Source organism: Melospiza melodia, chromosome 20 (assembly GCF_035770615.1).
Source record: "Melospiza melodia melodia isolate bMelMel2 chromosome 20, bMelMel2.pri, whole genome shotgun sequence".
Taxonomy (NCBI): Eukaryota; Metazoa; Chordata; class Aves; order Passeriformes; family Passerellidae; genus Melospiza; species Melospiza melodia.
In genome coordinates, this window is record NC_086213.1 from 4,627,427 (window position 1) to 4,642,211 (window position 14,785).

General features: G+C 51.2%; 2 protein-coding genes across 2 annotated transcripts; both read right to left on the reverse strand.

Annotated features, from left to right (window-relative positions):
• Nucleotides 1–100: 100 nt before the first annotated feature.
• Nucleotides 101–7,465, reverse strand: ACADS (acyl-CoA dehydrogenase short chain). The gene is made up of 10 exons (XM_063173298.1): nt 7,402–7,465; nt 6,935–7,095; nt 5,307–5,456; nt 5,049–5,160; nt 4,533–4,684; nt 4,089–4,259; nt 2,779–2,916; nt 2,449–2,544; nt 2,070–2,126; nt 101–1,430 (listed from the first exon to the last, which is right to left on the reverse strand). The coding sequence occupies exons 1-10, from the start codon at nt 7,460–7,462 to the stop codon at nt 1,278–1,280; spliced, it is 1,251 nt and encodes a 416-aa protein (XP_063029368.1). The 5' UTR covers nt 7,463–7,465; the 3' UTR covers nt 101–1,277.
• A 153-nt stretch (nt 7,466–7,618) lies between these two features.
• UNC119B (unc-119 lipid binding chaperone B) lies at nt 7,619–14,260 on the reverse strand. Its single transcript, XM_063172832.1, has 5 exons — nt 14,053–14,260; nt 13,477–13,590; nt 12,851–12,962; nt 12,474–12,646; nt 7,619–11,623 (listed from the first exon to the last, which is right to left on the reverse strand). The coding sequence occupies exons 1-5, from the start codon at nt 14,258–14,260 to the stop codon at nt 11,511–11,513; spliced, it is 720 nt and encodes a 239-aa protein (XP_063028902.1). The 3' UTR covers nt 7,619–11,510.
• Nucleotides 14,261–14,785: the final 525 nt, after the last annotated feature.

The following is a 14,785-nucleotide window of genomic DNA, read 5'->3' on the forward strand; positions in this document are numbered from 1 at the left end:
TGCTGGCCCTACTGGTTTCTGCTCCTGCATCTTGGGACTGGAAGAAATTATTCTAAATTAATTCACACCTGCATTAAAAAAAAAAGGTGAGGGAGTGGTGGTCCTTTAAAATCAGGTTTTATTCGTCTTCTCTGCTCTCTCGTGTAACAGAATCCTGCTCCTCTTCTCTGCACACAAGTCTAAATAAATGGCACCACAGGAAAAGAACCATTTCCCTCTAGTGTACTTGTTTGGACAAGGAGGCAGACTGGACCATGCAGGCTCTAGGCTTAATCCTCTCCCTCTTCTCCTGAGTTTAGAGCTTTTCCTTTGGCTGTTGATGCTCCTAAAGTTAATGTCTTAATGATCACTGATTGAGGATGTGCTACTGCTAAAGCTTCCTGGTGAGCTTTGTGTGTCATCTCTTCATTTCCTCATTGCCCAAAACATGTCAAGATTAAAAGCTGTTACTGCCCTGTCAGGCACTTCCTTTCCTGCTGATATTGCAGAAGCAGATTTGGGAGCAGAGGGAGTTTTTTGTTTATTTTGAATTTTTTACAAAGTAGTCCTAGGCACTGCAGCTTTGCTGTCCTTTGCTTCTATCCCTACATCCCAGAGCAGCTGAGTGAACAGGTGCTGGGCCCTGCTGGCCCAGATCGAGGAATTCTTTGTGTTGTCAAATCTATGCAGACAGCAGCTACAGTCTCTGCTCAGATTCCTCTGTGTGTGGGTTGTCCCTGCATGTCCTCCTGTCTGGCTCCTCTCCTGCTGGAAGTGAGAGGGGCCCTGCTGCAGGGATTGCCTCAGCCTGGGCTGTCCCATTAGGAGCTCACCCACAGCTGCATCCCACACCTGAACTCCACTGCAGTCTGGTCTGCAGAGGCACCAGCAGCCTGAAGCAGAGCACAGGGGTCACAGCCCTCAGCACCTCTGACTCTGGCACTGGTTATCCAGGGCCATGTAGTGACAAATTCAGCAAAACTGGCAGTGGCTGGCAAGTGCTGTCATTTTGCCACTACCAAGCCATTCCAACAGTCCCATTTAGCAAAAGCCCCAGGCTGCCCTATGAGCACAGGCTGCCTCCTCCCTCCTGCACTCACAGCCATCACTTACAAACCTCAGTCCAGCCTCAGTGTGCCATACTTTGTCCAAAGAAGAATCAGCACATTTTAACTAGAGGGTCAGTTACTCATTGGTGAGGAAAACCTCCATCAATAGCCTCATTCAAGAGGGTCAAACTCCATCACTGTGCACCATTAGGATGCACTGGGGGCAGTGTGCTGCTCCAGGCAGCTTCCTCAGCCTCGGTAGGCCTTGAGCAGCTGGCCTGCAATCACCAGTCTCTGGATCTCACTGGTCCCCTCGTAGATCTCGGTGATGCGAGCGTCGCGGTAGTGCCGCTCCGCCGGCATCTCTGTCACATAGCCCATCCCTCCCAGGATCTGGATGGCCTGGAACAAAGGCAGCAGCTTAGGAACAAAGTGGGGTCAAGAAATCTTTTCTACAGAGTGCACATGCACACAAACAGCCATTTTGAGAGGAGCTGAGCCCACTGCAGGCATAATGGGGAGGGTAGGACACATGAGGATGACTGCAGCTTATCTGTGATTGTAGAAATACACAGGATTGACCTGGGTTAAGAAAATATGGATATTCCAGATGGGCAGTTCATTGCTTCAGAGGTATCTGTTAGAATAAGGATCACTAAGCTGCTTTTAAGAAAGACAGGGGACACTAAACCAAGGAACAGAGGATCTCATCCAGGTGCAGTGGTGATGACTTGTGGCCCTATGCTCTCCCCCACATTACTGCTCCTTAAAACTGCCACTGCCCTGGACAGCAGCAGGCACAGGCCACTTTAATAATACAGCTGCCACAGGCCAGTATGAACCCCTGCCATCCTCCTACGTCCCCACAACCTGTGAAGATGGTTGTGCTAAACAGCTTCAGCCATAGGATTGGTTGCTTGCTTTGGTTAGTGTGTTTCAAATATAAATCAGTAAATTCCATCCCACCTTCCCAAAGCACTTGTGAGACATCCAAAGTCCCTTCCCACATGACATATGTCAGAATTGCCAATTGACAGTTACCTGATGAGCGATGGCTGTTGCAGCTTCTGATGCAGCCAGTTTGGCCATTGCTGCTTCCTTTGGAGAAGGAAAACATCACTGAGAGTGCAGCTGTCACAAAAAGGAACTCCTCACCTGCACAAGGAGCTTGAACCCTCACAGAGCAGCTGTGCAGAGAGACAGGCCTGATGATGGTGCCAGCTGAGAGCAGCCACCCCTCTCCCCTTGGCTACGGCCAGTGCTGAGCTCAGGGGGCTGCCCCAGGGTGGGCAGCAGGCCCAGGACCTGCTGGGGGTCACAGCCCAGCACTGCTGAGCACAGCAGTGCTCCATGGAGCGGGGCTCCTGGCTTTGAGCCTGTCCTGTGCTGTGGCTGCTGGACAAAGCAGGGCTGGAGATACCTTAGTGAAGGGCTTCCCATTGTCCTTGAGCATAGCAGCTCTCCAGGTCAGCAGGCGCGCACCCTCCAAGGCCACAGCCATGTCTGCCAGCTTGAACTGCAACAACAAACAGTGCCTTGGCTCCAGGGCCCCTGCCTGCACAAGGGGACAGCTGAACTCTTCCACCCTTGGGGCCATCTAAGGAAAAGGAGCCTCTGTCCCAACAATTAGTTTTAACAGCATTTGAAAACAGAATTATGAGCCTGTTTACCCCAGACAGTACAAAGTGCACTGTGTGCCTGATACCCCACCCACACGGACTTTCCACCAGCCCCTGTGCCCTGCCCGTACCTGCACTGCCTGAAGCTTTGTGATGGGTGACCCAAAGGCCATTCTCTTCTCAGCATAATCCACAGCACAATCCAGAGCTGCCTGTGCTATTCCAAGTGCCTGTGAGGCAATACCAATCCTTCCTCCATCCAGAGTTTGCTGAAAAAGACATGAAATACATGTAAGTCAAGTTATGCTTGAGCAAGAATAGTACAGACACATTTCTGATGTTGCTGAAAAGCTGCTGTAGCCTTAAAATCCCCTGGTCAGAGACCTCCTTGATTCACAATTCCCAGTTATGCAGGAATAGAGAGCTGTAACAAGCACTGCCACTGCAGAGAGAAGGCAGGAGTTCAACAACAGACGAGGAAAGGGAGGGATTGCTTATTAGCTGGGAGAAAAACAGAGGGAGCAAAATAAGGGAAGCAGCACAACAGGGATCTGCTCTGGAAGGGGCTGGAAAGAACTTCTCAGGCAGACCCAACGCACTCTACAGCTGATTTTACTTTGGAAATCTGGTCAGTTTTCCTTTTTTATCCTCATCATTTGGACACACATGGGAAAGAATTTTTCAAACTCGTTAGTGAACCCAGTCAATTAAATGACTTAGCTCAAACACCTACTCCGCTCCTCTGTGCACAGGAAGAAATTGCTGCACAGGGAGAAAAGGCTTTATCTTCTCAACCCCAGGCTGAAGGTCTTTAAAAGAACCTGTCAGTCACCAACCACTTTTAGTTCTGGACATAATGGAATGGGCTCTGCTCCAGGCAGCTCGACCCAAAATGTCAGGCCAACAAAGGGTGTTGTGCCCCTCCAGAGAGAGCAATGACCACTCTTAAAGGACAGTGCAGGAAACAAATCTGTTCCCAGCTGCCTTGCTCCTCCCCAGAAGTCACATGCATACCATAACTCAGCTGTCATTCACCTTTAGACACTCTACAGAAGGTGCACGAGCCTCCAGGACAACTTTCCTCTGCCACACTACTCACATGGGGAAATGCCATGCTTTCCCTTTATCTATGGGTACAACTGGAGGGACAGAGGATTGGGAAAGAAGAAAAATTAAAATATACTGCCCCTATTGACACAGCACCTCAATGGTATCAGTATTGCTCCAGCTGAGAACTGCCAATAAAAGTGCTACCAAAGACCTGTGTAAATTAAACATTCATCAAGCTCTGGGAATGATTCCTCCCATGTTGGCAAGGAGGGTCAACACCTTATGCAAGCAGTCCTCCCTGAAGTGACTGCCACTGGAAATGGTTTACAGAACAGCAAGCTTGGGAGCTACAGCTGCACACCCCCAGAGCTGCACCCCATCCCTCTCTTACCATGGCAATTTTGAAGCCCATTCCTGGCTGCCCCAGGAGGTTTCCCTTGGGTATCCGGCAGTCCTCAAATATCAGGTTAGCAGTGGAAGAGGCTCGGATTCCCAGTTTGTCTTCTTTCTTGCCCAGTGACAGCCCAGCTGTTGGCATGGGAACCAGGAATGCACTAATGCCCTGCAACGAGACCCAAACTCTTAGCAATGGTGTCTTCTTACCTTCCCACTGCCTTGGCTGTCAACAGGCTCCCTCCATTTTACATAAAAGCCAAATGTCCAGGTAACCAGGAGGAGGGAGAGGAGAGCTGAGACAGAACAAAACCAGCACATCAGCCCCTCCTCTGGTCAATGCCTGCACGGCTCTAAAAACAGAGTCCCAGCCGTGGCAAAGTGCTTCTCCACAACTCCTTCACTCCCACCCCCTTTTCCTGGCTGATACAAACTATCTCACCTTGTGCTTCAGGGATTTATCTGTAGTAGCAAACACCACGGTGGCTGAGGCGTCCCAGGCATTGGTGATCCAGGCCTTGGTGCCATTCAGAACCCACTCGTCCCCATCCAGGCGCGCCACAGTGGAGGCTGCACCTGCATCGCTGCCGTTTCCTGAGGGAAGGAGCAGCAAACAAACCTCAGGTGATCAGTGACACAGGGGGGGCAAAGCCACCCCCACCTGCACCCCATCAGCTCACAGCACCTCTTGTACTGTGGCAGTGTCACCACTGTCCCTCCCACAGAACAGGGAAAGGCCCACGTGTGCAAGGTGTGCACACAGAATGAATATTTTCAGCAGGGACCAGAGGATGGCAGTTCATGCTTTGGGTACTGAGACTCCACTCACACAGAACTGCTGTAAACAACCCTTCCACAAACTGTACCAGCTCCAAAGACCTAAAGCCCATCCTAGACCTGACAAAGGAAAGAAGCTACACCACATTCTTTGCAACAGAGATGGTAACAGTCACATCACCTGGTTCACTGAGGGCAAAACATCCAATTTTCTCTCCACTGGTGAAGGGAGCAATCCACTGGTGCTTCTGCTCTTCAGAGCCAAACTTGAGGATTGGCCCTAAATACAGGGACTTTAAATTTTGGTGCTGTTAGTGCCTCTTGAAGGTACAACCAATGGAGCAGCTCTCTAATGTGCTCTCCACAGAGCAGAGAGCCCAGCACAGGAACAGATCCCCTTCTCCCAGACACCCCTGGGCTGTGCCAGGCTCACACTCACGTTGTTGACACTGACGATGACGCCGGTGGAGGCGCAGCCCCTGCTGATCTCCTCCACAGCAATGGAATAGGCCAGGTAGTCGAGCCCTGCTCCTTTGTACTTCTCTGGCACGTCCATGGCCAGCAGCCCCAAGGCTCCCATCTTCTTCACCTGCACACGGGAATGCACAGCTCCCATCCTCTGCAGCACCAGTGTGCCAGCAAATACAGACACACGGCGAGCACACATGGGAGGGCATGGGAGGGCTACACCAGAGGAAAAGATGCACACAGCTCCTGGTGAAATGGGTAAGTGTCCCCAGATCCCAGTGACTGCAGCAGGAGCTGTACACAGTCACTGCTGTTTAGACTCTTGCTTGTTTAAAGAGCTTTCTTCAGTACTGGGAAGGGGGGAGCCTTCTAAAGGTGAAATATGGAGACAGAACTCCACCAGCATTTCCTCAGCCTTCCACCAAAGCTCTACCCTTGCATGCCTCCTGTCAGCAGAAATGGGAAATCTAGCTGATAAAAATCATCAGAACTTTACCTTTGAGTCTGCTGAGCTTCAGCCTAGGACTGCACAAAGGAAGAATTTTACAGAATGAATGACTGCAGAAAACAGTGGTGCAAGGTGATTTTTTTCATTCCTAACAAAGCCAGAACTTGTTTCCCAGAGAATTTTTTTGTTAGTTACATTGCAATCAATCCACCCCAAGTTCCCCAGCTAGACCCCTTGCTTTGCAACCATAAGCCTCTGCTTGTTTTTAGAGGAACCAGGGAGAATCTTTAGATACATAATTTCCCTCCTATGTGGGCACCCAAAACACCAATCCTCCACATTAAATACAGAAGATGAACAAGACAGCCACTGGTTCTATGTATGTTGCTTCATCTTATTAAACACTTGTTTGTATCTTGAATTTTCCCCTACACATTCAAGCCAAAAGATTCAGAATCAAATGCAAATTTTTTAGATGAGAACAGTAAGGAGTAAAGTTATTTTCTTCCTTAGGGTAAGTGTGACTTTCCGGGCTACCACCCTTATACCTTAATAGAAAAAGGAATGTGACAAAACTCTCATGCCTCTGACAGTGTTTGCCTGGAGTCTCTTGGCTAATGTTAGTCTCTTGGCTAACAGGATCTGTTTTGCTGGAGCTTTGTATTTCATTGCTTAACATGCACACTGGTGTCTTTTTCCACATGAAAAATCACTAGTTCGGCTGAAATTCTGATTTATTTACTGCCCCAGAGGATAAGCAGCATGTACCTCCTGATCGCTTTTTTCCACCATCTGAAATGCATCCATGCTATCTGATTCCTCACCATAAACCATTATGTGCAGTCTGCAAAAGTATATGTTAATTTTATAAATTAGTTTTATAATTTTTTATTACAGCCCACAGATAAACTGCTAAGAGAACTAAAAACTCAGTGGTACTAAAGTCAGATACAAAGAAACACAAATAAAAGTGAAGAGCTCAAAATACTCTGTGGGAATTACAACGTCCACATTCAGAGCAACGAATTGGTCTAAACTTCAATTTTCTGCTAAGCGGGAGCTGGATGTACATGCTGCCTCAGCCCCAAGGGTGCTGCCCCAGGGCACCAGGAAAGGGGTCTGTGGCTGTGCCTTCCCAACCCTGCACCCACCTGCTCGGCCGGGAAGCGGTGCTCCTTGTCCAGCTGCGCTGCCAGCGGCATCAGCTCCTTCTCTGCGAAGTCCCGGACCGTCTGCCGCAGCATCTGGTGCGTCTCGGGCAGCTCCGCGCTCTGGTACACGGTGTGCAGCCGGCGGCACCGCAGGGCCAGCGCTGGAAGCGGGGAGGGCACTCAGCGCCGCCGTTGCCCTTCACACCGGCCCGGGGCCGGGCGCCGGCCCGTGAGGGGCCCTGAGGATCCCCCGAGCCCGGGCCACCTTCCCGCGGCCCCGCGGCCTCAGCTGCGGCCCGGCTGAAGGGCGGCGCCACTCCCGCGCCTGAGGGGACTCGCCTCAGGCAGGCCCTGAAGGGCACCGGGACGCCACCTCCCCCGCGGGCCGCGGCCCTTCCCGCCCCTCCCGGTGCCCCGCACGCCCCCCGAGCGGCCGCAGCCGAGGGAAGCCGCTCCGCCGGCCTCACCCCCGGGCGCTCCGCCGCAGCGGGACACGACCGCCGCCATCGCCGCCGCCGCCATCGCCATGGCGCCGCCTGAGGGAGCGCGGGCCCGGCGCGCACGCGCCGCCCCTGGCGGGCGGCCCCCCCCGCCCCGCCCCGCCCCGCCCCGCCCCGCCGGGCAGCGGGGAGAGAAGGGAGGAAGCGAGGGAAGGGAAGAGAAGGGAAGGGAAGGAAAGGGAAGGAAAGGGAAGGAAGGTCCTTTATTCCGACTGCTGGTGACAAAACCACGCGTGTACAAACACAGCGGCACCAGGACAGCCCCGCGGCGCTGCCACGGCCACGGGAGCAGGGTCCGAAGGGGACAGCACAGAGGAGTCCATGCGCCAGCAGCCCCAAGGCCACACAGTGAGAGATAAATACGGGTCCTGAAACAGCACTGGGATCCAGGCAGGAGGAGAGGGCGCTTGCTGGTGTTCATTGTCCTGCTGCTGCTGAAGAGGAAGAGGTGCTGACTCCAGCAGGCTGCCATCACTCAGCCCTGCCCTCGGCAAGGACAGGAGATGGCAGTGTTTGTGTCCGAGGGTCACAGCCCACAGGCTCGGGGGTAGCACGAAGTAGCTCCATGTCACAGGACAGCAGGGCAGAAGACTGGGAAACAGCTGAAGATGATGTGATGAAACACAGAGCTGAGTAGTAGAGTTGCTACATTTGGACCTTAGTGCTTCACAACCGCTTTCCTCCTTCATTTCTGACTAATAAACACTTGTTTTATTCTTCCTGAACCCTCAGATAATGGAATAAGCATCCCCAAGCACCAGAGAAGAAGCTGCTGCTCCTCTGCAACAAGAAACACTGAAAATCCTCAAGTACACACACAAGACATTTCCTACCAAAAACAGAGGACAAGGACAGAAGTACCCAGTCCATACAACAAGAGATGACCTTCCTTCACAAGGTGCAGTATGTATTCCACACTCAAGGCATGAAAATAGCTCTCCAGGAAGTTTGCTGGCATGGATCTAAAGCCCTTGCCTCAAAAATGTGAAAAAGAGGTCCTGGTAATAAGAGGACAAATACTGGAAAAAAACATAATATGCATCTGTGAGTTTGGTCCCTTTCTTTTTGAAGTTTTGAGCAAACTCACTATGGTCCCAACTTTTTTCTTTTTCCAACTCAGCACAAAATCTGAGAGAAGTAGTCTTTGATACCTTTTTTCTTGCTCAAACTCCAACTAACACTGAAAGCATCTCCTTTGCCTGCAGCACCAGGACACAACTGACCATTCACCTGACAAGGATGTGATCCCAGTGGAATTTCTTCCAAGCTAACTGGCATGAGTAGCTTTTGACCCATCATTAAAACACCAGAGCACACACTCCAGAAGGAAGCTGGTCTGCTAAACCGTGTTTACCAAAAAAATCATCCCTGCCACAAGGAAAAGAAGCTTTATAGAAAGTACCTAAGAGAAAAGGAATCCTAGGAAAGCTACTAAAGTGGGAACAGGAGTTTGGAAATACCTGACTTTCTAGATTACAATCAACTTTTTCAGTGCTGGGTTGCCCTCTTGTAGGGACTTTCTTTTTCCTGCAGCATGCTTTTAGGGCAAAGACCTTCTGATTTGGCAAAGCAAACACACTCAGCTAAAAACCGCAGGGTCTCCTGGTTTTCCTCCACTTCTCCCTTTTATTGCTGAATAGCCAACGCATTCACCAGTGCGAAAGCAACCGCTTCGGTGCTGTCTCCTCCTCTCTGCTGCTGGCCAAGGACAGCGATTCCCTTTTCCTACCGGGACAGCCCCGGCAGCGCGCTCCCGCCGCCAGCAGATGGCGTGCGCGCCCCCAGCGCCCCGTGCGCGCTCCCGCCCTGCTGACCAGCCCATCGCCTTTGAGGAACCTTTACAGTGACAAGAGAAACAGATGGGAATCGGCACACTCCTAAGAAAAGCGAGAGGTTGCTTCATGTAGAAAGTGTGATAAAAGTTTAAAGGCACCTGGATTTATACTACATACAAAATTCAGTTCAATATGCTAAAATTTGCCAGGGAATAACGAGTAGGCTCTTCAGACACTATTTCTGAACACTTCAAGATGAAAAGCACGCTTCCAGGCAGTTCTGCTTTGTGGTGAGTAACTTAGAGCAAAGCTCCCACCTCAGAGGCACAGCACGAGGGCTGTGGAAGGTGCTCACTGTAAGAGACATCTCGAGATCCAACTCAACAGGAGCTTTAACTAATCCTGAAGATCCTAAACAAGATTGCATTAGTGCCTGTGGAGATGCTGGAGGGGATCAATGGTGGCAGAATAGTTCATCTTTCCATCAGGCAGACCCTGCCCCTCCACATTCCCAAGACATTTGTTGTGGTTGCTTATGATTAATGCTCCACCCAGAACAGGTCATTTGTTGTGGTTAATCATAATTAAGTATCTTCCTAAGAGCTAGAGATTCATTCATGGCTGCTACCTCACACACTCACTGCTTACTCTGATGCCAGCTGATGTTCCATGCCAAAGTTACTTTCACTAAATCTGGAGTAAAGGCAGTGGTTTCCTATTGCATTAACAGGCTCTAGGCTCTGATGTCCACCCCACTCAACCCTGCTGAAGCACAAACTACCCTGAATCCCTCTTAACACAACAGGTAACCATTGAAGAGTTAGGTTTTAACTGTCTCAAGAACAAATGGAAGTAGTATTAGGAAAGGTCTCCAGTCTAGACACAACCTAACTCCCCCAGCAAGAGACACAACTGAGCAGCCCAGCATGGGGACAGGAAAAGTACCAGTCTTGAGAGCCAGCAAAACTGAAAAAAGGTTGTGATAGCTGAGATTTTGCACAGTTGGGAGCTTGTCCCAGCACAGCTATTGGCAAGACACAGGTCCTCCTCTTCCCACTGCATGATGCTATCTCCCATTGCCAGAGCCCAAACCCAGCTGTGGTATCAACCTGGCAACATGACTTCCTAAACCATAAATAAGCAGCTGAGCAGGCAGAGCAATGATGGGAACAATGAAAAAGAGAATCATGTACATTCTCACTTTCCAAGGATCCCACTCCATAACACTGAGTGATGCGACCTGGGAAGCTTTTAGCTACTAATATCTCCACTGCAACACAGGAAATGAGCTGGTGCTGCTCACAGCAACTCTGACAGACCAGTCAGGTTTACAATTACAGACTGAAGCCTAGGAAGCTCTGCTTCCTACCCGTTTTTCAAGGGATTTTCCACATTCTCCCTTTTTCCTCTAAGCCCTGCTAGAGTGACACCTTCACTCCAGCCAGGCTGACAATGTGCTGTCCACCTAAAAAGCAATACATTCTGTACCAAGGGCCAAAAATTCCTACAAAGGGAAGAAGGAGAAATGGTAAATATAGTGAGATTAACTTCAGCTCTAAGGTTGACCCCTGAGCTCCGAAATTCAACAGTTTGCTCACAAAAACTCAAACAGAAATGCTACCAGAGGGACAATCTCCTTTTTCCCCTATCTCGTATCTCTAGTGAAATCTCTGGCAAAACAGAGCTTAAATGTTCTTAGGGGCAGCTCAGGCCCTCAGAGGCAGATGGAATATTCCTGCACTGCTTAGAAGCTAAATTAGTCTCTTTCCCACTGGAGAATATTGGGATGCACCCTAAAAAACCATGTCAGCAATGCCACAAACAAAACCACTGCCACTGAAGAGATGAGCTATCCAACTGAACAAAAGATCTGCTCTTCAAGCATCGCTGGCTACTGGAAGGGGTTAAGATTTTCCTGCTAAGAAATAGCTTAACACAAACAATCTGACCTGTTGAAAAAGGATATTCACCCAAGAGGTGAAACATCAGATGCACTAAAGGTGCAAACTAACTAGAAAGACTAAGAGCAAGAATTGTCTAAGAGTCCCTCTGATCACTGACCTAACCAAGGTTATCAGAAGATAGCCAGGAACAGAGAAGGAGAGGCAGGAAATGCTGAGTCTCAGAGAGGTGTTGCAGGGAGATTTCCTTTCAGGAGCTGTCATCTTTGCTTCATGTTCTCAGCCTCATGCACAGAGAAAAAGTTTGGCAAGAAGCCTTGTTGCACGAGACAGCAACTCCAGTCCACCCCTGCACGTCTGGAATGGTTAAGGGCATCACAGCATCCAGCAGCCAGAATGATTATTGTCCTCCATTGTAAGCATAGTCGGCCTTGTTGTGCATTATCAACTTGTTGTCCACAAAGTAGAAGCTGTCCGAGCGCGTCTCGTACGGGTTCTCCACCATCAGACGGACTGTGAAAGAGAGAGGGAGCTCCATTACCTCCAACAGCCTCAGTCAGGATAAAAAGGACTCTGCCACTCCACTGCATTTACTGAGTGATGCTCTGCCCTACCCAAGGAAGAGAAGCAAGCTGCTCTTCTGAGCTTACTTCAAAGGCTGCTGCTTGCCCTTCCCCTTCTTCCCATTCACAGGACAAGAGCTGTCAAATGCAAACAGAGGGGGAATGAAGAAACCTCACTCAAATAAGCTTAGAAACTGCCAGAGCCATGAATGGAGCCAAGCAACCATCACATCTATAAGCAGAAGGAGCTCATTTGTGGCACTCCCCACATGTACACAGGTGGGATGAAAACTCCAAACCTTCCCCACGGCCAGGCAGCCCCAGAAGGACCCCTGTGCCTCTGGCTCCATCCACCCCCTGAGGTCAAACATACCCTGTGTATTTGCAGAGATCTTAGCAGGCTTAAAAACAGACCTCAGGGAAGAACCAGTTTTGCTCCATAGCAGGAGGCTCTAGCCCTAACAAACAAGTGCCAAAAACAGATGGGTGGCTATAAAAAGAACCCTTTCCCTGGTGTTTTGTTTTCTTCTGGGCTACACTACAAGGCATCAGGCATGTCAGCCCTGTGACTGATCAGTTCTTGCAGCCTGTGACTTAGCACAGGTTGTCTTAGGCTTTCATTTTCAAAGGAGGAGACTTTGCACACAAATCTCTAATTCAGAGAAGATTACACATTGCTAAACTGGGAACCTGTATCTGTTCCTGTCCCCTCAGTCCCAGTCACAACTTCTTTCACAAGTAGAGGGAGAGAATGCACACACAAACAAAACACCACTCAGTGTTGCAAAGGAGGTACTTACTAAGGTCTTCTGAGAGCTGAGGGAATTCATAAATGTGTTCACATGTGTTCCTGCTACTGGGGATGCAGAAGCCAAAATCAAAATCAAAGTTCTTCAGTAAGCGATCTCGGAAGTAGTGCCTCTCAATCATTCGGAAGTTTGACACTGGCTTTTCTCCCACTGTGAATTCCACTCTGCATGGAAGAATCAGGAAAAAAACACCTGTTAGGAAGAACAGAGCCTTGGGCATGAGGCTACACAAGAGTTCTTTACAGAGAGTTTGATATTTGAAGTCTAAGATAGGCTATCTCAAGTCTTCAACCCAGTTTTGTTATGAACTGTCAAGTAACACTTTGTAAACATCCAATTCTCCCTTCTCTCCATGAGCTCATACTCACGTTGCACCAACAGTCCGCAGACGGAGAAACGCTGGGGTGAACTGGTACCGAACAAAGCGCCCTGCACTTGCATCCAGCTCGCTGCTGTCATCCTCATCCTCCTCGGCGTGCTCTGGAAAACACCAGCCCGGAGTTACTCTGCTCAGAGCGCACACCTGAGGTGACACTGCCTAGTGGGTGTATCAGGACAAGCTGCCTACTGCTTAGGTACTGAATGTAAACACATTTAATGATTGGTCTGAGGCTTATACTGGCATGAAGCAAAAGAGAAAAGATTTGCCATGACAGTTGGCCCAGCCGAGGTGGCTCCAGAACTGGAGTCACCCCTCCCCTTAATCTCACAGGATATCCCCCATCACAACTGCCAATGAACATGAACTAATCTCCATTATAACCAGCCCAAAAAAGGAAAATTGCCAGTCGATAGTTCTCTCCCACCCAACAATAATCACATTTTAATCACAAGTTTCTCAGCATAGATAAACTCAGTCCTGTGCTTAAAGGAGAGGATTTTAGTCATCAGGACATATACCAAAGAACCCTTCTGCTCGGTTTGCAGGGGTTGTGCATTGCAACCTCTCAGCTCTCAGTCTCTCTATCCTCCCTGCAACGTTTGCATGCTGTACCTGAAGCAGACGGCTTGGCAATTTCAAAAAGGACTGTTCCAGTTTCAAGGTCCCGGATCTTAAACCTAGTGAAGTCAATGTTGTAAATGTTGTCCTCAGGTTTGCATAAATAATCTAGAAGAGAGAGAAAAAATATAGTAATATTACAAAACACGTGTGACCACTTACCAAATGAATTTCCCTTTTTGTTAGCCCCGGCCCGATAAGAGATGTACTGCTCGTTGTTTTGCAGAAGCTTCATGAAAGCCGGACAAAATTAAGGATGTGAGAAACAAAGGCAGGGTAAGTGCCAGGTAGCAAAGCAAGAATGGGATGCGATCGGGACAGAAAAGCAGAGATCAGCAGCCCAGAGGAAAAACAAAAAACCAAAAAGCCTCAAACAAATCAAAACCCACAAACAACACAAAAGCCCCCAAACTTTCTGGAAGTTGTACGGGAGCTGCCGGCGGGCGCACCCCGAGCCGCCGCGTCCCCCGCCGGCAGCGCCCGGCCGGGCCCCGCCGCTCCCCGCGCCAAAGGCCCGGCCCGGCCCCGACCCGCAGAGCCCCCGCCGCCCCGGGACCGGCCCGCACTCACTCTCCGTCACCCGGCACAGCCCCAGGACGTGCTCCGGCCGGACGGTCTCCAGCGCCAGCAACTCGGACTCGGTCCAGGGCTGCCGTGGCGGCGCATCGGCCGATCCGCGGCGGCCCCGCAGGCGGCTGAGCGGCCCCCCGGACCCCGGCGGCAGCTTCTTGTCCGGCCCCGGTGCCGCCGCCGCCGCCCGCGCCCTGGAGCCGCTCATGGCCGCTGCCAAGATGGCCGCCGCCCGCCTCGGTAGCTATGGGAGCGCGGGGCGGGGCGGGGGCCGTTGCCAGGCAACGCCGCGCCCGAAGCTCAGCAGAGCCCGCCGCGGTCGCGCCCGGATGGGTGACCCGAGAGCCTGGCACGGGCACCGCTGGCGCGGCAGCCGCTCCGCCCGGGGCCGCAGCGCGACAGGACGGCTGGGAAAGCCGAGTTACCTGAGGGAAAACAGCACAAGGAACAAACGAACCCGGTCCCACTCCCGCTGCCCCCGGCCGGCTGCCAGCCCGCGTCCCGCTCCCGCCGCACCGCCCGGCCGTCACCCCGCGCTGGCTCCCGGCTCCGAAGGCGCGGTCTGAGCCCGCAGCGCAGCCGGTGACACAGGGCAGGTGTCCCCCGAGAGCCCCGCTCTGTGCAGGGGACAGTGACGAGCACTTCTCGGGAAGGGGCAGCGTCAGCAGGAGGATGCCATGGAGGGCACAGCACCGGGGACAGCCCAGCTGCTGTCCCTGGGGAGCGGGACGGC